Source organism: Aquarana catesbeiana, linkage group LG08, assembly GCF_042186555.1.
Source record: "Aquarana catesbeiana isolate 2022-GZ linkage group LG08, ASM4218655v1, whole genome shotgun sequence".
Classification (NCBI taxonomy): domain Eukaryota; kingdom Metazoa; phylum Chordata; class Amphibia; order Anura; family Ranidae; genus Aquarana; species Aquarana catesbeiana.
In genome coordinates, this window is record NC_133331.1 from 275,180,349 (window position 1) to 275,201,959 (window position 21,611).

At 45.1% G+C, this 21,611-nt stretch overlaps 1 protein-coding gene across 4 annotated transcripts in view; it reads left to right on the top strand.

Annotated features, from left to right (window-relative positions):
- The first annotated feature begins 208 nt into the window (after positions 1–208).
- The window catches only part of LOC141106526 (uncharacterized), a 31,837-nt gene continuing 10,434 nt past the window's right edge, over positions 209–21,611 (top strand). The window contains exons 1-7 of one of the 4 annotated variants that reach the window (XM_073597363.1): positions 209–356; positions 11,088–11,209; positions 11,514–11,617; positions 11,697–11,808; positions 12,100–12,213; positions 13,092–13,905; positions 13,978–14,324. In XM_073597363.1, coding sequence (XP_073453464.1) covers positions 11,179–11,209; positions 11,514–11,617; positions 11,697–11,808; positions 12,100–12,213; positions 13,092–13,905; positions 13,978–14,324 — 1,522 coding nt within the window. In that variant the 5' untranslated portion in view covers positions 209–356; positions 11,088–11,178. Of the gene's footprint in view, positions 357–1,647; positions 1,868–11,087; positions 11,210–11,513; positions 11,618–11,696; positions 11,809–12,099; positions 12,214–13,091; positions 14,521–21,611 lie in introns of those variants that run through there. The other 3 variants (XM_073597362.1, XM_073597360.1, XM_073597361.1) reach the window with 3 other exon arrangements.

Genomic DNA, 21,611 nt, shown 5'->3' on the forward strand with positions numbered 1-21,611 from the left:
TTCTTCCCTGAACCCGGAAATGCTGCTCAGACTTCCGCTCTGTGCGTTCCACGGCTGACAGAACACCATCTTGTGGCTTCCTGGTTGCCATAGTAACACCCAGCTCCTACGAAACACCTGACTGGCCCAGCTTTCAAAGTCCTACATTGTAACAAAGCGCTGTTTAATGCAAGCCGAGCCACCACTAGAGGGCGCACATCTGCTAGTTCACAGGTGGAAGTGTCCTCAATGCAGAAGGAGCGGCGGCCATTTTGTTGTAGCCCGGAAACCAGAGGAGGATTCTTTTTTTTTTTTTTTTTACAAGATTCTCCGTGGAGAGGTGTGATTGTGCAGAGTGTGTGGCCAGTGACGAGTAGGTAATGTTAATACTATTCCTTATTATGAGAGAAGGGGGTCCCGGCACTGTGTGTGGACTGGATGGGGGGATCATGTCACCTCCACACATCATCATCTTCTTGCAAGTCCTCTGATGTGTAGCCCAGCTCAGGGTGCTTTGTAAATACACATATTTTACAGAAATAGATTCTCTTGCATGCACAGAGGTAGAAAGATCCATGGTGATTATATGTGGACCTCCATGAATTCATATATCTGCCTTTTGTTTGCTCCCTCCTCCCTCCTCTATTCAGCAGCTAGGAATGACCTGTGTGCACTGGAGTTGAAACCTTCACAGTTGTATGGCCAGTCCTGATTGGTCCGGCAGTGTCAGGTGGACGGGTCACATGCTTTTCCATACCTGCAAGTACTGGGTATCTCCTTTTGCTCTCTGCACTGAACAGAGCTGGGGAGACACAGCCAAAAATGATGGAGCCATTCCAGATTTGATCCATTTCAGGCTTGTTGGTCATTACCGGTGTAGGACAGGGAGCCATGACATTGAGAAATTTAGTGTTTCATTGACCAGGGTGGATTCGATTTAAATCAACATTTTTTAACCACTTAAAGCGGTAGTAAACTCAGATACTTCTACCCAAAATTACATAGAATGAAGTGTATTAAGTTATTTTAAATCAAAGTGCCACACAGGGAAAACATATAAAACGCTTCTTACTTGTAAAAAAACATTCTTTTTTGTAAAGCTCTTTTTCGGTTGCAGACGCCGCCATACTGACTGCTGTCTTCCGCGTTCAATAGGATTTTTACTTCCGCCCTTACTCCCTCTCCATATCCATAATCTGGGGCATGCTCAGTAATGCATTACTGCTCTCTCAGGCTCAGTCGTGTGCCGCACTGGTCTCCTCCACAACCCCTGGGACGTAGCGAGACACATGGGGTTAAGGCCCAGCTTGTGAATGGGGAACTAGTCTTGCGGGATCTCGGACCTGACAGGCAAAGGGAATGACGTGGCCCTAGGGTTGCCACCTCATCCCTTTAAAACCGAACATATATTAATTACACAGGTTCTGTGGCTGATTAAGGTGGCAATTAAACTCACTTGGCGCCTTATCTGCAATAAATTAGCCTCAAAACCTGTGTAATTAATATATGTTCGGTTTTATAGGAATGAGGTGGCAACTCTACGTAGCCCCGGCATGTAAACACCATTTTTTCGGCATGAAGAGACAGCCGCATGGGCGTCCACAGGTAGGGGCAAGGGGAGGGGGGGGGGGCGAGTGAACCCCCCTATGGAATTAGCAAGGGTCTACCATGGCCGCATCTGTAGCTGTGCTGGCTCTCTGGGTTTGTGCGAGTCGGCTCCACAGCTGCTGCAGATCAGTGTCACTGAACTCACAGAGCTCTTTACTGCCACCTCTGGCTGCTTCCTGTATGTGCGCCCCTCGTGTTTGCTTTGCTGCCTGTTGTATTTTTACAGGGACATGTGGAAACAGGACTTAGGAGAAGGAAGACCATCTTACAAGGGGAGTCTGTGAGTACAAGTGAAGGAAGGAGGCTGTTTGTGTACGGCGGTGGGGGGGGGCAGAGCACTGTGTGTGTGGGGGCCTGACATATATACAGATGAGGGGGGCAGCTGAGTGCATACAGGTATGATCGCTGAAGGGGGGTGCCAGATATAGCAAAGATCATATCATCTGCCCTGTCCTGTATACAGCTATATACACCCATCTTCCTTCCTGTATTCCTCCTTTATCACTGACTGCAGATATACAGTGGGGACGGAAAGTATTCAGACCCCCCTTACATTTTTCACTCTTTGTTATATTGCAGCCATTTGCTAAAATCATTTCAGTTCATTTTTTTCCTCATTAATGTACACACAGCACCCCATATTGACAGAAAAACACAGAATTGTTGACATTTTTGCAGATTTATTAGAAAAGAAAAACTGAAATATCACATGGTCCTAAGTATTCAGACCCTTTGCTCAGTATTTAGTAGAAGCACCCTTTTGATCTAATACAGCCATGAGTCTTTTTGGGAAAGATGCAACAAGATGCAACAAGTTTTTCACACCTGGATTTGGGGATCCTCTGCCATTCCTCCTTGCAGATCCTCCCCAGTTCTGTCAGGTTGGATGGTAAACGTTGGTGGACGGCCATTTTTAGGTCTCTCCAGAGATGCTCAATTGGGTTTAAGTCAGGGCTCTGGCTGGGCCATTCAAGAACAGTCACGGAGTTGTTGTGAAGCCACTCCTTCGTTATTTTAGCTGTGTGCTTAGAGTCATTGTCTTGTTGGAAGATAAACCTTCGGCCCAGTCTGAGGTCCAGAGCACTCTGGAGAAGGTTTTCGTCCAGGATATCCCTGTACTTGGCCGCATTCATCTTTCCCTCGATTGCAACCAGTCACCCTGTCCCTGCAGCTGAAAAACACCCCCACAGCATGATGCTGCCACCACCATGCTTCACTGTTGGGACTGTATTGGACAGGTGATGATCAGTGCCTGGTTTTCTCCACACATACCACTTAGAATTAAGGTCAAAAAGTTCTATCTTGGTCTCATCAGACCAGAGAATCTTATTTCTCACCATCTTGGTGTCCTTCAGGTGTTTTTTAGTAAAAAAAATGTGGGATTTCATGTGTCTTGCACTGAGGAGAGGCTTCCGTCCGGCCACTCTGCCATAAAGCCCCGACTGGTGGAGGGCTGCAGTGATGGTTGACTTTCTACAACTTTCTCCCATCTCCCGACTGCATCTCTGGAGCTCAGCCACAGTGATCTTTGGGTTCTTCTTTACCTCTCTCACCAAGGCTCTTCTCCCCCAGTAGCTCAGTTTGGCCGGACGGCCAGCTCTAGGAAGGGTTCTGGTCGTCCCAAACGTCTTCCATTTAAGGATTATGGAGGCCACTGTGCTCTTAGGAACCTTAAGTGCAGCAGAAATTTTTTTGGAACCTTGGCCAGATCTGTGCCTTGCCACAATTCTGTCTCTGAGCTCTTCAGGCAGTTTCTTTGACCTCATGATTCTCATTTGCTCTGACATGCACTGTGAGCTGTAAGGTCTTATATAGACAGGTGTGTGGCTTTCCTAATCAAGTCCAATCAGTATAATCAAACACAGCTGGACTCAAATAAAGGTGTAGAACCATCTCAAGGATGATCAGAAGAAATGGACAGCACCTGAGTTAAATATATGAGTGTCACAGCAAAGGGTCTGAATACTTAGGACCATGTGATATTTCAGTTTTTCTTTTTTAATAAATCTGCAAAAATGTCATCAATTCTGTTTTTCTGTCAATATGGGGTGCTGTGTGTACATTAATGAGGAAAAAATGAACGTAAATTATGTTAGCAAATGGCTGCAATATAACAGAGTGAAAAATTGAAGGGGGTCTGAATACTTTCCGTCCCCACTGTACATCATCTGCCCTGTATAAAGCTATATACACCCATCTTCCTTCCTGTATTCCTCCTTTATCACTGACTGCAGATATATATCATCTGTCCTGTATACAGCTATATACATCCATCTTCCTTCCTGTATATACTAATACCATCCACCCCCTATATATACACATACCATACACCCTCCATACTGTACAGGCTACATTTGATGGGCACAATGAGGCTGCAAATAGTGGGCACATGCCTGCGCTTTATATGATAATGACCCCCCCCCCTTCATGACATTGTCAAAAAGGAGCAGAGCATGGGTGACCTAAAATGATGCCCCCCCCCCCCCCCCCCGAAAAAGTTCTGCAGACGCCCATGGCCTGCCGGAAAAATGGGACTAACTGTGCCAATTATGTCATTGCTCAGAAAAGGACTCACTGCACAGAAAGGAAAAAGGTAGGAAGCATTGTACACAGAGCAAAAAGTTCACTAGTTAGGAAAGCTTCATATGGCAGAAATAGCACAAGATGGGTTTACTACCGCTTTAAATTGGTTGTAAACCCTTACAGACCACTTTTTGCTACAGGTAAGCCTATAATAAGGCCTACCTGTAGCTACCCAGGATACCTCCTAAACCTGCACGGTTTAGGAGATATTCCCTGTATTTGCATGTGCCAACGTCATCGGCACATGCGTACTGAAGCAACGGCACGCCTGAGCCGCAATACCCAGAAGTAACCCCCGCTAGTGATGTTGCTCAGTGTACGGCATGGCAGCGAGGGCTTCGATCTCAGGTGAGTATTACATAATGAGCTAGTATGCTGTGCATACTAGCTCATTATTCCTTTGTCTTGCAGGTGTTAGTTTTATTTTATTTTTTTCAAAGTGGGTTTACAACCACTTTAAGCGCAAAATTGCTTACCTGTATGTGATTCCTCTTCTCCGCTCTGAGGCCCACACGTGCCACCGGGGCCGCACTCTCACTGTGATCGGACACAGCAGGAGCCAATCAGCAGGTCTGGGGGGCCGCAATGGCCGCCAGCCAGCCACGATCGTTCATAGGAGGGACAGAACGACGGTCTGCCTTTGTAAACAAGGCAGACCACTGTTCTGTCAGAGAGGGAGAGAGAGATCTGTGATTCCTGCTAATCAGGAACACAGACGTCTCTCTTCCCCCAGTCAGTCCATCCCACACACAGTGAGAAAGCATTCCCTAGGAGCATACGTAAAGCGGAGTTCCGCCTGCAAAACATTTTTTTTTAAAGTCAGCAGCTACAAATACTGCAGCTGCTGACTTTTAAAATAAGGACACTCACCTGTCCAGGGCACCCGCGATGTCCTCACCGTCCCTTGGCTTCGGGTGGAGGTGCTGGCATCTTTAGTAAGGGGATCAGGAAGTATAGCCTTGAGGCTTCACAGCCTGTTTCCTACTGCGCATGCGCAAGTCAAGCTGCGCACTCTGAATGGTCCCTGCTGTCTTCTGGGACCTGTGTGTCTCCCAGAAGACAGCCGGGGGGGAGGGAAGAAAGAGGAGGGGCCGTACATGGCAAAGTTTGCTGCGGATTTTGTGGCGCTCTTTCGCCAGAAGTGGGAGCAAATACTTGGATTAGACAGGTATTTGCTCCTCCCTGCAAGGTGCCAAATGTGACACCATGGGGGGGGGGGGGGGGGCGCGGATCATTTCCATTTCTAGGTGGAACTCCGCTTTAACCCTTTAATTTCCCCTGATGTTAACCACTTCCGTGCCAGTTATACAGGGATAGTGCATTTTTTTTTGGCACTGATCACTGTATTGGTGTCACTGGTCCCCAAAAAGTGTTACTTAGTGTCAGATTTGTCCGCCACAATGTTGCAGTCCCGCTAAAAATCGCCGATCGCCATTACTAGTAAAAACAATTAGAAAAAATTTAAAAAGTCCCTAAATCTATCCCATAGTTTGTAGACGCTATAACTTTTGCGCAAACCAGTCAATATACACTTTTTTGGATTTTATTTACCAAAAAGATGTAGCAGAATACAAATTGGCCTAAATTGATGTAGAAATTCGATTTTTTACATTTTTTTTTTTTTATAGGATATGTTTTATAGCAGAAAGTAAAAAATTATTGTGTGTTTTTTTTTTTTTTTTTTTTTTTTTTTTTTTTTTTTTTTATGTCGGCCTTTTTTTGTTTATAGTGCAAAAAATAAAAACTGTAGAGGTGATCAAATACCACCAAAGGAAAGCTCCATTTGTGGGGAAAAAAGAACATACATTTTATTTGGGTACTGCGCAATTGTCAGTTAAAGCAACGCAGTGCTGTAGTCAGGAAGTGGATAAATCCTTCTGGAGCTGAAGTGGTTAAAGAGCAGCTGTCATCTCTGTCCTGGAGCCGCTCCTCCTCTGACCTGCTGTTGACTCACCGACAGTCCCATTCACTTTAATGGGACAGATGGTGATGCGGCAGTGACACAACAAAGTGAGGGACATGGCGGCAGCAGGTGAGTGGATGCCCGTTAACATAGTGCATCCCTGAACTCTGCGCTCTGTACACAGTGCATCCCTGAACTCTGCGCTCTGTACACAGTGCATCCCTGAACTCTGCGCTCTGTACACAGTGCATCCCTGAACTCTGCGCTCTGTACACAGTGCATCCCTGAACTCTGCGCTCTGTACACAGTGCATCCCTGAACTCTGCGCTCTGTACACAGTGCATCCCTGAACTCTGCGCTCTGTACACAGTGCATCTCTGAACTCTGCGCTCTGTACACAGTGCATCTCTGAACTCTGCGCTCTGTACACAGTGCATCTCTGAACTCTGCGCTCTGTACACAGTGCATCTCTGAACTCTGCGCTCTGTACACAGTGCATCTCTGAACTCTGCGCTCTGTACACAGTGCATCTCTGAACTCTGCGCTCTGTACACAGTGCATCTCTGAACTCTGCGCTCTGTACACAGTGCATCTCTGAACTCTGCGCTCTGTACACAGTGCATCTCTGAACTCTGCGCTCTGTACACAGTGCATCTCTGAACTCTGCGCTCTGTACACAGTGCATCTCTGAACTCTGCGCTCTGTACACAGTGCATCTCTGAACTCTGCGCTCTGTACACAGTGCATCTCTGAACTCTGCGCTCTGTACACAGTGCATCCCTGAACTCTGCGCTCTGTACACAGTGCATCCCTGAACTCTGCGCTCTGTACACAGTACATCCCTGAACTCTGCGCTCTGTACACAGTACATCCCTGAACTCTGATTTTGTTCCTGCACCTAATCTCTGGGGGAAAAAAAAGTCTTACAGATACAAGCGTCCCTTTGAGGACAACCATAATGCTAAAGTGGCCCTCAATGAAATAGAGTTTGACACCCCTGAATATGGCTAAAAGCTCAAGAGAACAGGAGGGATGGATGGCAACAACACATAGCAGCCCCAGCAAAGAGTGGCTCTGGTTTTATAAAACTATGAGCAACAGAGAACTGTGTGTGGATCATTATTTCAATAAAAAAATGAGGGACACAACAAGTATTTTTCATTTTCAAAATTTGCTGTTTCTCACTCCTTTATCTACACCTATTTGAGAGACTGATAGCTGCCCAGTTTGTGAAGAGAAAGGGTGCTGATGGTCTGAAGGTCAGGACTAGAAAGTAGAGAGAATATCAATGACAACACAAATCGAAATAATAGAAAACTAATGCGCACAACCACGTTCTCAAAAGATCAAGGGTACACAGATTAGAGAAGCTGCCAACATAAGAGGTGGTCTCACCCACCCTAAGGGGTAACGTAATAAAAGATAGAAATATGTGGCGCTAGTCTAAATTAGCCAATCATCATACCTCTCCGAAGAAATCTCAATGTTTCCTTGATGCACAACAACCAATAATATCTTCTCTCATTAGGGGGCAGCTAAATCAGCCAAAATAATAAATACCATAATCCTCACATTAAATCATCCTAATAAATAATGGGTTCCTCAATCAAACTAAGTATAAAAAAATGTGGCCAAAATTATTAAGTTGAATTCCCACTAGTATCACTTAATAATTTTGGCCACATTTTTTTATACTTAGTTTGATTGAGGAACCCATTATTTATTAGGATGATTTAATGTGAGGATTATGGTATTTATTATTTTGGCTGATTTAGCTGCCCCCTAATGAGAGAAGATATTATTGGTTGTTGTGCATCAAGGAAACATTGAGATTTCTTCGGAGAGGTATGATGATTGGCTAATTTAGACTAGCGCCACATATTTCTATCTTTTAATGACAACACAAAGTTGGAAAAAGAGGATAAATTATTAGGGTGTTACAGCAAAGGATTAGAGCAACTTTTCTCAACCTCAAGAGGAACCCCTAAAATAATGTTCAGGTCTTAAGGAGCTCCTACTAAAACCAGTTCATCTAGGGGCAGGGGAATAAAATGCCTTGGGCCACTTTCACACTGAGGCGCTTTCCAGGCGTTTTCACGCTAAAAATAGCACCTGAAAAGCGCCTGTAGATTGCCTCTTCTGCAGCCCCAGTGTGAATGCTTTCACACTGGGGCGGTGCGCTTGCAGGACTGGAAAAAAAGTCCTGCAAGCAACATATTTGGGGCGTTTTAGGAGTGCTGTATAGAGCCGCCTCAAAACGCCCCTGCCATTGAAATCAATGGCCAGCGCTGCCGAAGAGCCTACAAATCGCTTTGGCAGTGGCACTTTGCGGGCCCTTTTAACCTGCAAGTCGTTGAAAAGCGCTGCTAAAACGATGGTAAAACACTGCTAAAACTAGTGGCACTTTACCGCTAATGCGGCCAGCGCCTCATTGTGAAAGTGGCCTTACACATTGGTAGTCCTCAGAAAGAGTAACACCCTTTAGTGGTGGTCAGAACCCTTACAGCCAAAAAGATAATTAGTATTATGCTGATGGCTTTGCCAAGTGGTGTTGGCCCAGGCACATAAAATGGGAGGTCAACCAGCCACAGTTCAAGGAACTCCTAGAAACCTCTGGTTGAGAATATCTGGATTAGAGTGATCTGGCAAAGATATGATGAAAGAGAAACCTGGGGTGGAGGGTTGGGGAAGCAGTGGTGCTACCTTTAACCACTTGAGTTCCAGGCCATAGCCGAATGACGACTACAGCGCGGACCTCAATTTCCGGGAGGCCGTCATGGGACGTCCTCCCCTGTGCACGCGCACCCTTATCACCGAGTCACGGAGACTCTGATGATCACAGATCCGAGTAAGGGGACAGTCCCGGCCCCTTACCATGTGATCAGCTGTCAGCCAATGACAGCTGATCACATGATGTAAACAAAAGCTCGGTGATCGGTTTCGTTTTCTCCTCACGCTGACAGCGTGAGGAGGAAAAAAAAGCCGATCACCGGCTTATGTCAAAGGGACATCGGTCCCGAAGAGGAAGGAGGCACATAACCTGTTTGCAAAATTTTATAACAAAATATTAAAAAAAAAAAAATTTTAAATTCGGACTTTTTCAATTTTTTTTAACAAAAACTAAAAACCGCAGAGGTGATCAAATACCATCAAAAGAAAGCTCTATTTGTGGGAAAAAAATGATAAAAATGTAATTTGGGTACAGTGTTGTATGACTGCGCAATTGTCATTCAAAGTGCGACAGCGCTAAAAGCTGAAAATTGGTCTGGACAGGAGGGGGGGGTTTAAGTGCCCAGTAAGCAAGTGGTTAAGGTATGAGATAGCAGATGGCTACTGGTGGGGATATCATGAGTCCAGATATGTAAAAAGACACATGGGTAAAAGAGAGAGCCAGTAACCATTTGCAACAAGAAAAAAACAGGTTAGTGTTTTTTTTTTTTTTTTTTTTTTTTTTTTTTTGAGCCATGGTTGTCAAAACTCTGTGTAAAAAAAAAAAAATGAACTGTGAAAACACAGCACATGGAAAAAGTGCATAAGGGTGCAGAATAGGACCAACCTCCAAAGAGGAAGGACATGCATACCTGATCCCCCAGGGCGTAAGGCTCCTGACAAGGGCAAGGTACTGTTGTCTACCTAGGCTGAAGCCACGTGGACCCTGCTCCTTAGGGTCCTTTCACACTGGGGCGGTTTGCAGGCGCTATTGCGCTAATAATAGCGCCTGCAAACCGACCCGAAAGTGCCGCTGCTTTGATTCCAGTGTCAAAGCCCCGAGGGCTTTCACACTGGAGCGGTGCGCTAGCAGGACGGTAAAAAAAGTCCTGCTAGCAGCATCTTCGAAACGGTGAAGGAGCGGAGTGTATACCGCTCCTTTACCGCTCCTGCCCATTGAAATCAATGGGCAGGAGCGGCTATACCGCCGGCAAAGCGTTTCTGCAGAGGCGCTTTATGGTGGTTTTTAACCCTTTCTCGGCCGCTAGCGGGGGTAAAACCGCCCGCTAGCGGCCGAATACCGACGGTAAAGCGCCGCTTACAATAGCGACGCTTTACCGCCGACGCTGCCCCCACCTCAGTGTGAAAGGGCCCTTAGGGACTTGCCGAAGCAAGTCCTCCAAATAACTAGTGAGGGCTCTTCAGAAGACAGACCCCCAGTTGGGGAAAGAAAACAGACCCAGGGAACCCAGATCCTTTCCCCATCATCCAGGCAAGGTCTAAAAAAACCTACACCCTCTGTCTCTGTGAAGGAAAAAAAAAACACACACACTTGCAGTTGTATGATCCCGTGTCACATAATGCAGCGTTCAGGGGTGCGCTGTGCACAGAGTGCAGGGTTTCAGGGTGTGCTATGCACAGTGTGTGGGGTTCAGTTCTCTTTTACAAGCTGTCCACATCTCACCTCAACTCCTTCCCCTGGGGGCGAGGGCCACATGAAATGGCCTGGCGGGCCGGATTCGGCCCACGGTCCTTGTGTTTGACATATGTGCTATGTACACAAAACAATGTCCACATTTATTTATATGATGAACTTTTTTTTTCAAGGGAACGTTTATTTACAGATAATCAATAGAACATTACAAACAATCCTTACCAGATATCACATAAGTATCAAAAAATAAACAAAATATTATTGCGCTACTATAAAGACAAAAATGAAATAAAAAATAGGAATAGCAGCCAGCATCAACAGTGTGATAACAATGTGAGAAAAGCTTAACTATATTTAGAAATACAGTGCTAAACACAAAAATGGGTATTAGCTACCACAATGCATGCATGTGACAACCAAACCTTCAACGTGATGATATAAAAAAATCACATAAGTATACAGTTCTGCCACAACAGATGTGAATCTGTGCATTTCACATAAGGTTCAATATCTTAACAGTTATAGATGCATAACATGTATACGTTTTACATGTTTACAGTAAACATGGCTTCACTTGTCACATATAATCAAAAAATAACTCTATGTATCAGCTACTTCTCTGTGCATTTCATAATAAACCTTTTATTTTAGGCAGTAAAAGGTTTATAAACCACCCTAAGGTACATATATAGAGGAGAGCATGTAAGAAAAAAGACACAAGGATCTGTTCAGGAACGTCACAATGGAAAACCAACTGTCTTCCACATCACCAGGTAAGAGGAGACTTTAATTTCTTGTAAAGGAGAGAAGAGTATTAAGGATCCAACCTAGATACACATATCCTCTGATATTAAGACCTAGAAGCAATTGAGAGAATTTACTAAGATTGTAGCCGACAGAATCTGAAGCAACTGTGCATGGAAACCAGTCGGCTTCTAGCCTTCATTTTTAAAGCCTAACAAAACAAGCTGAAGCTAGAAGCTTATTGGTTACTATGTGCAGCTGCTTCAGATTCTGTCTGCTCCAGTTTTAGTTAATTCCCTCAATGTATTAAGTCAATGTGTGTGTTTCCTACAGATGGATCCAGTAACAGAAATCCCCCAGAGAGATGTCCCCGTCCTCTGTATTCCCGGGACTCCACACAGGAAGATCAGGAGATCCCTCAGGAGGATCAGGTAGATGTAAGTGAGGATTTTACTGATATGTTTTCTCAATAAATTAGTTACATATACAAAAAAGTCTATATGGTGTCTTATCCAGGGTGAAGGCCTGATTGTTGTTAAAGTTGAAGTAAAAGAAGAAGACGAAGAAGAATATGATTGGGGTGATGAACCATGCAGAGAGGAAGAATCTCTTCCAGAGATCAGCACAGGTGAGGAATAAACATAAATCCAGAGAAGAGTCCCAGATTCTCCTTGTTCATTCACTACAACAATCTCTTCTTCTCCCTCCTCCTCTATCAGTAGACAGTAATGGGGAGACAGTATGTGCCCAGTGGGGGAGTCAGGAGACATCAGCCTCTATTAGACTCCGGCTCTCCTCCTCACATCATGTCATTGTGTGTTACCAGCCAAGAGACGTGACCAGTCTCCCCCCACACACACTCTCTGGGGTCTCTCATACATCTCAGTACAGGGGGCTTCACTCTCATCTTTATTCACAGACCCCGGAACCACCAGAGCCACCCGAAGCGTTGCCAAAGCCGAGGAGGAGAAAGAAGGACATGTGAGGATTAAAGAGGAGGAAGAGGAGGAAATTCCTATAGAGATTAGCACAGGTAAGTAACAAACATTAAATACAACATTAGAGTATGGTATTGCTCGTGAAGATTTTATTGGGATGATAATAAAGCAGAATTAAAGTACAAACTTAGATATGGGAGGACTGAAGAGACAGCTACATCTCTTCTGCAACAAAGCAAACTCAAGCCAGCCATACATGGATCAAAATTTGGCGGGTATGAGGGACTGGCCAAATTTTAAACCATGTATGGGCAGGTTGGTTGTATGGAAGCCGATCTACCAATTGACTTCTGTACAACCAGTCTTTTTCTGCTTGATCAGTGCCACTGTCTAAAGCCGGCGGTGCTGATCAGTGTATTCTGAAGGCGGTGTCAGAATACAGAGCGGACACAGGCACAGCCGGCTATCCTTTATTGGCTGTCAGATGGAAACGGATCGCCTGTCCGTTTCCATCCAACTGTCACACGATCCAATCCGCCAGAGAGATGGGGAACTGATCCCCACCCATCTGTTTTTAGCAGACACGATGGAATCGGATGTCGGTGGGTGTCAGCGACATGCTTTATAGAGAGCAATGGATGGTCCGATCAAGTCCACCTGAAAAACTGACAGGCGGACCCGATCAGTCCATCAGTGTGAAAGGGGCCTTAAAGCTGTACTAAGAGCATCAATTTAAAGGTTTCAAAAAACAGTTACATTCCTGGCATTACAGGATTGCCTACTGTCACATTTGCTTGTGCTTTTTAACCAAACTGTCAAACCATCCAAAGTCTGGTGTCAAAACTGATCACATATGCAGCATTATGGCAGTTGAAGACCAAACAGATGCCATGATGGCAGCTTCCTTGGCTGAAAATGATAGGAAGGTTACAAAAAGTTACGAAAAGTTTTTTTCAATTCTTATTTTATGCAGATGGACAACCCAGAAAGTATAACGTAGGAAAGATTATTGTTATCTCAAAGTATGGTAAAATAGAAGATGACGCCTCATCTGATTCTACAGAAGAAAGCCCCACCACCCCAGATCGCCACACAGACCCTCAGAGAGTAAAGCTAACATCTAAATCCACTAAACGGAAGGGACGTGTTTCTGTTTCATCACCCCCCACCACCCATCAAACAGCCGATAGAAAGGGCGAAAAATTCTCTTGTTCTGAGTGCGGAAAATGTTTTAACCAGAAAGCTCATCTTGCTTCACACCAGAGGTCTCATGTAGCAAAGGAAGCCCACTCTTGTTCTGAATGTGGTCAGTGTTTTTCTTCTAAAAGAGTTCTTATTGAACATCAGAAAACTCACGATGGAATGAAGCCGCTTTCGTGTTCCGAATGCGGGAAAGGTTTTACGAGGAAATATTCTCTTATGACACACAAAAGAGTTCATACAGGAGAGAAGCCATATTCATGTTCACAGTGCGGGAAATGTTTTTCCCTGTTGACCACTCTTATCAGACACGAACGAACACATTCTGGAGAGAAGCCATTTTCATGTCCTGATTGCGGAAAATGCTTTAGACAGAAATCAGACGCTGTAATACACCAGAGAATTCACTCGGGAGTAAAACCGTTTTCATGTTCTGAATGTGGAAAGTGTTTTGCCTGTAAAGGAGCTCTGATGTCACATCAGCGCGCGCACAGGGGCGAGGGGCCCTATTCATGCTCTGAATGCGGGAAATGTTTTTCCATCAGCACTCATCTTCGCTATCATGTGCAGACTCACATTGATGAAAAGCAATTTCCCGCTTCTGAAAGTGGGACGTCCATCCCTGAGAGAGAGAATCGTATTTTACAACAAGGGATAAGGCCGTTTTCTTGCCCCGAATGTGGGAAAAGTTTTCCTCACCAAGGCCGTCTTACTAAGCACCGGAGATGTCACACGGGGGAAAAGCCGTTTTCCTGCCGGGAATGCAGTAAATCTTTTTCTCAAAAAAGCGATCTCATTAGACACCAGAGATGCCACACAGGAGAGAAGCCGTTTGCCTGCACTGTATGCGGGAGATGTTTTTCCACCACACAAAATCTGACTTCACACCTGAGAACTCACACCGGAGAGAAGCCATATTCATGTGCGGAATGTGGGATTTCTTTTACCTGGAAAAGATCCTTGATCAGGCATCAACGTGTACATGCAGGAGAGCAGTCATTTTCCTGTTAGGAGGTCAGAAAAGGTTTTGTCTTGAGATCTGATCTATCACAATAACATTCGCTCGTCTTGTCAACTTACCCGGGTTGAAACACCAAAGGTTGAGGGTTTCAGTGACTGGTCTGAGTTGATGCTGAACTAGCTACACTTTTATTGCCATCATATCAAACCTCAATAAAGATTATTATTGTGTTATTATCCTATATATGTGTGTATTTACATAATTTTTTTACTGCCAGAATATTAAAAAAACTCCACTACAATTTCTTGAATACCAGAAGTTCTTATCTATCACCCTTGTGTCTGTTTATTGAAAGATCCCTCCTTATTAGACAATGCTAAGAGGAAAGCCTTTTTTCCCATGAACTGTCTTTGTGATGGGGGGGTTCCTATGAGTTCTTAGTGTTCAAAGACAGGGGTCTGCAAACTTTGTAAGCAAAGGGCCAGATGACTATCCTTTCGACATCAGGGGGGCCACACTGTAGCAAATAGGAGTAGAAAATGGCCCGGCATGAGTGGGATTAAATAATGCCCCAGGCTTGGTTGTCAGTGGGAGTAAAATGACATGGCTGTGGTTAGTAGAAAAAAGAATGGTGCCCCATCATTTGGTACTTGTGCAATGAATAGTACACTATTGTTGGTGTCAGTGGAAGAAATGGTGCCCCATTGTTGGTGTCAGTGGAAGAAATAGTGCCCCAGAACAGTGCACCAAGGGCTGGATAAAGAAAATCAGAGGACCACATCTGGCCCACAGGCTGCAGTTTGGAGACCACTGTTCTAAGAGTTATTCCCTTTCATTCTTGGAACCTTGCTGTAGTACTCTTTAGTACTCTTGGATCTCAGCAGTGTCACACTGGAGCCTCAAATGCAGAGATAGGGGAAGGGAAGGTAGGATAACCACAGAACACTCATTAAGTTTGTTCAGTAGACTGAAAAAAGTGTCCCAATGATCCCAGATTTTGCTGTACTGGTTTAGTCATTTGTAGAACCCAGCTGTAAGGTGCTCCATAAGACGTACATCTCTCATTCAGTCTGGTAGATCATTAATGGAGAGGGGAGAAGATGGTTTTCACTTGGAGGCAATTGGGCAGCGGGCTGTTGTAAGAATGAGTGTACTTACAGTAGTTTCTTAAAGTAGAACTTTACCCAAAACAGCACGGTAAAAAATTATGTTCTTTAGCACGAAACATACATTCCACTTTAATATTTATGCTACCAAAAATAGTGTATGCTGTAAATTGCCTCAAGCATTGCCCCTGTTTCTTCTTGCTGGAGGCTGACATTTTGCAGAAGCCCGGAGTCCCTGAACAGCAGAAAATCTTTAGGCTGTCAGCAGATCAGTTTCTACATTTTCTGCACATGGCTCCCAGGACAGCGCTGCAGAGAATGGCACTGATATCATCAGAAACCTACCCACCACCGGACAAGAAGAGGACCCCACAGGTCATGTAACATGTCAGAAGACATCTGAAAAAAAGCTAAGTGTACAAAAAACTAATCTGGGCAGGGAAGGACCATGTGGGGGAGGGGGGTGGGAGCCACCTGCCAAACCTTGAGTTGGACTCGAAAACATTCCATTGCTGGCATTTAGATAAGCAGGGCTTCTGCAGAATGGCCAAGAACTCTCCGACAGGCTCTGGTCTCAGGTGGCCTCCTCTAGTATGTGGTGGATCAACTGGAGGAAGCCATTAAATTCTTCTACAAGGCTTCACTGTGCTCCCAGCTTTAGATTCATTATAAACACAGACAGGGGAATTCTGTAAAGTCCTAATGACAATTTCTGGTGGTAATTTCCTTAAAGGCTTAGTTCACCTTTTTTTTTTTTTTTTTTTTTTTTTTTTTTTCTAAATTCCAGCTCCCCTACCAATATAGCATTCATGTACTTTTTTTTGCAAAGCTTTCCATAAAATCTACAGATGCGTACCTTACTGTCCTACATCAATGATTCCAAACGTATCTATTGCTTCTGTCTTATGTCCTTACAGACTGTAGGTCTGTAAGGATCGGGATCGGCCCCTTACTCGGATCTGTGATCATCTGAGTCTCCGTGACTCGGTGATCCAGCTGCAGGGTGCGCGCGGTGCGCGTGCACAGGGGAGGACATCCCATGACGGCCTCACGGAAATTGAGGTCCACGCTGTGGCCGTCATTCAGCTATGGCCCGGACCTCAAGTGGTTAATGTTACTTTGCACTAAAGCAAGGAAGCAGAAACCCCTGGAAAGAAGAAAGAAATGGCTGCACATCCAGAACTTCTGATTGCCTTTTATTTAGTTTCACAAAGATAACACCAAAGACACCAAACCTAGACGTAATGATTAAGCACAAGATGTATGTGTGAAATGCGTCTACGTATCCACAGTTTGGTGTCTTTGGTGTGATCTTTGTAAAACTAAATAAAAGGCAATCGGAAGTTCTGGATGTGCAGCCATTTCTTTCTTCTTTCCAGGTTTCCCAAGGAGGCGGGCCGGGGCTAGCACTCTGCAAGATACCCCCATCAGCCTTATCTTTATACACCTGGAGCAGCGGATATTTTTCTTGTAAGCAGAAACCCCTAAAGTATATTAATGTGTTTTACTAAACTTGAATGCTGTACATACAAACTTATTACAATTGTAAGAAAAACCACACAAGACATACAGAGTACTACAAAATATGCATACAGCATGCATGCTACCTAACCTTCCTAGCAAATGAGCATTGACAAAGGGCCGTATGTGATAGGGATACAATAAAAAGTTACTTAGCTTGGGTTGTAGTTCATGATTTCTGTAACCTACAAGACTCCAGGCTCTTACTCAAGCAGTTTCAGGAATTTGGGTGCTCTAGTAGTGTAAATTTAGTTTCATCCCCATGTGAAGTTCTTTCTTTGGTCTTGTGAAGTCCCCTCTGACTAGGGATGAGCTTCGAGTTCGAGTCAAACTCATGTTCGACTCGAACATCGGCTGTTCGCCAGTTCTCCAAACAGCGAACAATTTGGGGTGTTCGTGGCAAATTCAAAAGCCGCAGAACACCCTTTAAAAGTCTCTGGGAGAAATCAAAAGTGCTAATTTTAAAGGCTTATATGCAAGTTATTGTCATAAAAAGTGTTTGGGGACCTGGGTCCTGCCCCAGGGGACATGGATCAATGTAAAAAAAAGTTTTAAAAACGGCCGTTTTTTCGGGAGCAGTGATTTTAATAATGCTTAAAGTGAAAAAATAAAAGTGAAATATTCCTTTAAATATCATACCTGGGGGCGGTCTATAGTATGCCTGTAAAGTGGCGCATGTTTCCCGTGTTTAGAACAGTCTGACAGCAAAATGACATTTCAAAGGAAAAAAAGTAATTTAAAACTACTCGTGGCTATTAATGAATTATCGGTCCGACAATACACATAAAAGTTCATTGATAAAAACGGCATGGGAATTCCCCACAGGGGAACCCCGAAGCAAAATAAAAAAAAAAAATGACGTGGGGGGGTCCCCCTAAATTCCATACCAGGCCCTTCAGATCTGGTATGGATATTAAGGGGAACCCCGGCCAAAATTAAAAAAAAAAAATGCCGTGGGGGTCCCCCCTCAAAATCTATACCAGATCCTTCAGGTCTGGTATGGGTTTTAAGGGGAACCTCGCACCAAAATTTAAAAAAAATGGCGTGGGGTCCCCCCAAAAAGCCATACCAGACCCTTATCCGAGCACGCAACCTGGCAGGCCGCAGGAAAAGGGGGGGCTCCCCCCCTGAACCGTACCAGGCCACATGCCCTCAACATTGGGAGGATGCTTTGGGTTAGCCCCCCAAAGCACCTTGTCCCCATGTTGATAAGGGACAAGGGCCTCATCCCCACAACCCTTGCCCGGTGGTTGTGGGGGTCTGCGGGCGTGGGGCTTATCAGAATCTGGAAGCCCCCTTTAACAAGGGGACCTCCAGATCCCTGCCCCCCTCTGTGTGAAATGGTAAGGGGGTACAAAAGTACCCCTACCATTTCACAAAAAAAATGTTAAAAATGACAGGAGACAGTTTTTGACAATTCCTTTATTTAAAGTCTTCTTTTTTCCATCTTCTTTCTTCTATCTTCCTTGGTTTCTTCCTCCGGTGTTCTCGTCCGGCATCTTCCTCCGTGGCGTCTTCTTCCCTTCTTCTTCTCGGGCCACTCCACATCCATGATGGGAGGCTCCCGCTGTGTGTCCGACAATACATATAAAAGTTCATTAATAAAAACGGCATGGGAATTCCCCACAGGGGAACCCCGAACCAAAATTTTTTAAAAAATGGCGTGGGGGTCCCCCTCAAAATCTATACCAGACCCTTCAGGTCTGGTATGGATTTTAAGGGGAACCCGGCGCCAAAATGGAAAAAAAATGGCGTGGGGTCCCCCCAAAAATCCATACCAGTCCCTTATCCGAGCATGCAACCTGGCAGGCCGCAGGAAAAGAGGGGGGATGATAGAACCATACCTGGCCACATGCCCTCAACATTGGGAGGGTGCTTTGGGGTAGCCCCCTAAAGCACCTTGTCTCCATGTTGATGGGGACAAGGGCCTCATCCCCACAACCCTTGCCCGGTGGTTTTTGGGGTCTGCGGGCGGGGGGCTTATCGGAATCTGGAAGCCCCCTTTAACAAGGGGACCAACAGATCCCCCCCTGTGTGAAATGGTAAGGGGGTACTTTTGTACCCCTACCATTTCACAAAGAAACTGTCAAAAATGTTAAAAATGACAAGAGACAGTTTTTGACAATTCCTTTATTTAAAGTCTTCTTCTTTCCATCTTCTTTCTTCTATCTTCTTTCTTCTATCTTCTATCTTTCTTCGGTTACTTCCTCCATCTTCTTCTTCTGGTTCTTCCTCCGGTGTTCTCGTCCGGCATCTTCCTCTGTGGCGTCTTCTTCCCTTCTTCTTCTCGGGCCGCTCCGCATCCATGATGGAAGGCTCCCGCTGTGTGACGCTTCTCGTCTTCTGACGTTTCTTAAATAACGGAGGGCGGGGCCACCCGTTGACCCCACCCTCCCTCTGCCATCATGGGGAATGCCACAGGGAAGTCCCCGTGTGTCAGAGTGGGGTGGAGTCACCGGGTGGCCCTGTCCTCCGTTATTTAAGAACCGTCAGAAGACGAGAAGCGTCACACAGCGGGAGCCTCCCATCATGGATGCGGAGCGGCCCAAGAAGAAGAAGGGAAGAAGACGCCGCGGAGGAAGATGCCGAACGAGAACACCGGAGGAAGAACCAGAAGAAGATGGAGGAAGAAACCGAAGGAAGATAGAAGAAAGAAGATGGAAAGAAGAAGACTTTAAATAAAGGAATTGTCAAAAACTGTCTCTTGTAATTTTTAACAGTTTCTTTGTGAAATGGTAGGGGTATAAATGTACCCCCTTACCATTTCACACAGGGGGGGGATCTGGGGGCCCCCTTGTTAAAGCACCGGGCAAGGGTTGTGGGGATGAGGCCCTTGTCCCCATCAACATGGGGACAAGGTGCTTTAGGGGGCTACCCCAAAGCACCCTCCCAATGTTGAGGGCATGTGGCCTGGTATGGTTCAGGAAAGGGGGGGGCACTCTATCGTCCCCCCTCTTTTCCTGCGGCCTGCCAGGTTGCGTGCTCGGATAAGGGACTGGTATGGATTTTTGGGGGGACCCCACGCCATTTTTTTTTTTTAATTTTGGCGCGAGGTTCCCCTTAAAATCCATACCAGACCTGAAGGGTCTGGTATAGATTTTCAGGGGGACCCCCACGCCATTTTTTAAATAATTTTGGTTTGGGGTTCCCCTGTGGGGAATTCCCATGCCGTTTTCATTAATGAACTTTTATGTGTATTGTCGGACCGACAATTCATTAATAGCCACGAGTAGTTTTAAATGGCTTTTTTTCCTTTGAAATGTCATTTTGCTGTCAGACTGTTCTGAACACGGGAAACATGCGTCCCTTTACAGGCATACTATAGACACCCCACAGGTACGAAATTTAAAGGAATATTATACTTTTATTGTTTCACTTTAAGCATTATTAAAATCACTGCTCCCGAAATAACGGCCCTTTTTAAAACTTTTTTTTGCATTGATCCATGTCCCCTGGGGCAGGACCCAGGTCCCCAAACACTTCTTATGACAATAACTTGCATATAAGCCTTTAAAATTAGCACTTTTGACTATTCATGTTTGAGTCCCATAGACTTTAACGGTGTTCGCACAAATTTTTTGCCTGTTCTCAAGTTCTGGTGCGTACCGAACAGGGGGGGTGTTCGGCTCATCCCTACCTCTGCCACATACCTTCTGTGTGTTATGGACAGACAGGTCCATGAATTGGGCGTGAGCAAAGATTGGATTCTAAAGGAGGTTGATGGATTTATGACACCCATTATAACTTCCCCAGAGAGTTCCTTATACCTTATTCAAGCCACTAAGTCAGTCTTTCTTAGCCAGTAAAGATGAGCTCAGGCGTGTTCGTAACTCCACGTGCCTGCCAGGAAGCTGACACTCCGCAGCGCTAATCACGAGCAGTGAGACATTTCACGATCTGTGCAGCCGAGGACCGGCAAATGTCTCACTGCCTGTGATTAGCGTTGCAGAGTGTCAGCTTCCTGGCGGGCACGTGGAGTTGCGAACACGCCTGAGCTCATCCTTATCAGCCAGTGTTCCTCAAGATCTTGCTAGGGGTTCCTTGGGCAGCTTCTGATTCCCAAATCACAGTCCCAGGATAAGTCGCTGATCACCATCATCATTACTTGTAAAAAAAAATAAATAAATACAAATTCCAGTATATATACTGTATGTGTACTGTATATACTTTTCAGCGCTGTCACATTTTGAATAACAATTGCGAGGTCATACAACACTGTACACAAAATACATTTTTATACTTTTTTCACACAAATAGAGCTTTCATTTGGTGGTATTTAATCACCACTGGGTTTTTCATTTTTTGCTAAATAAACAAAAAAAACTGAATATTTAGAAAAAAAAAAACCCTTTTTCATAGTTTGTTATAAAATTTTGGAAACAGGTATTTTTTCTCTTTCACCGATGTGCGCTGATGAGGCTGCAGTGATGGGCACTGTTGGGTGGCACTGATAGCTGGCACTGATGAACACTAGAAGGCATCACTGATGGGCATGCACTGGTGGACACTGATGAGGCTGAACTGATAGGTGGCACTGATGAGCGCTGGTAGGCGTCACTGATAGGCATGCACTGATAGGCAGCACTGATAGGTGACACTGATGGCGAGGCACTAATGGGCACTGATTGGCAGCACTTATGGGCACTGATTGGCAGCACTTATGGGCACTGATTGGCAGCACTGATGGGCACTTAATGGCAGCACT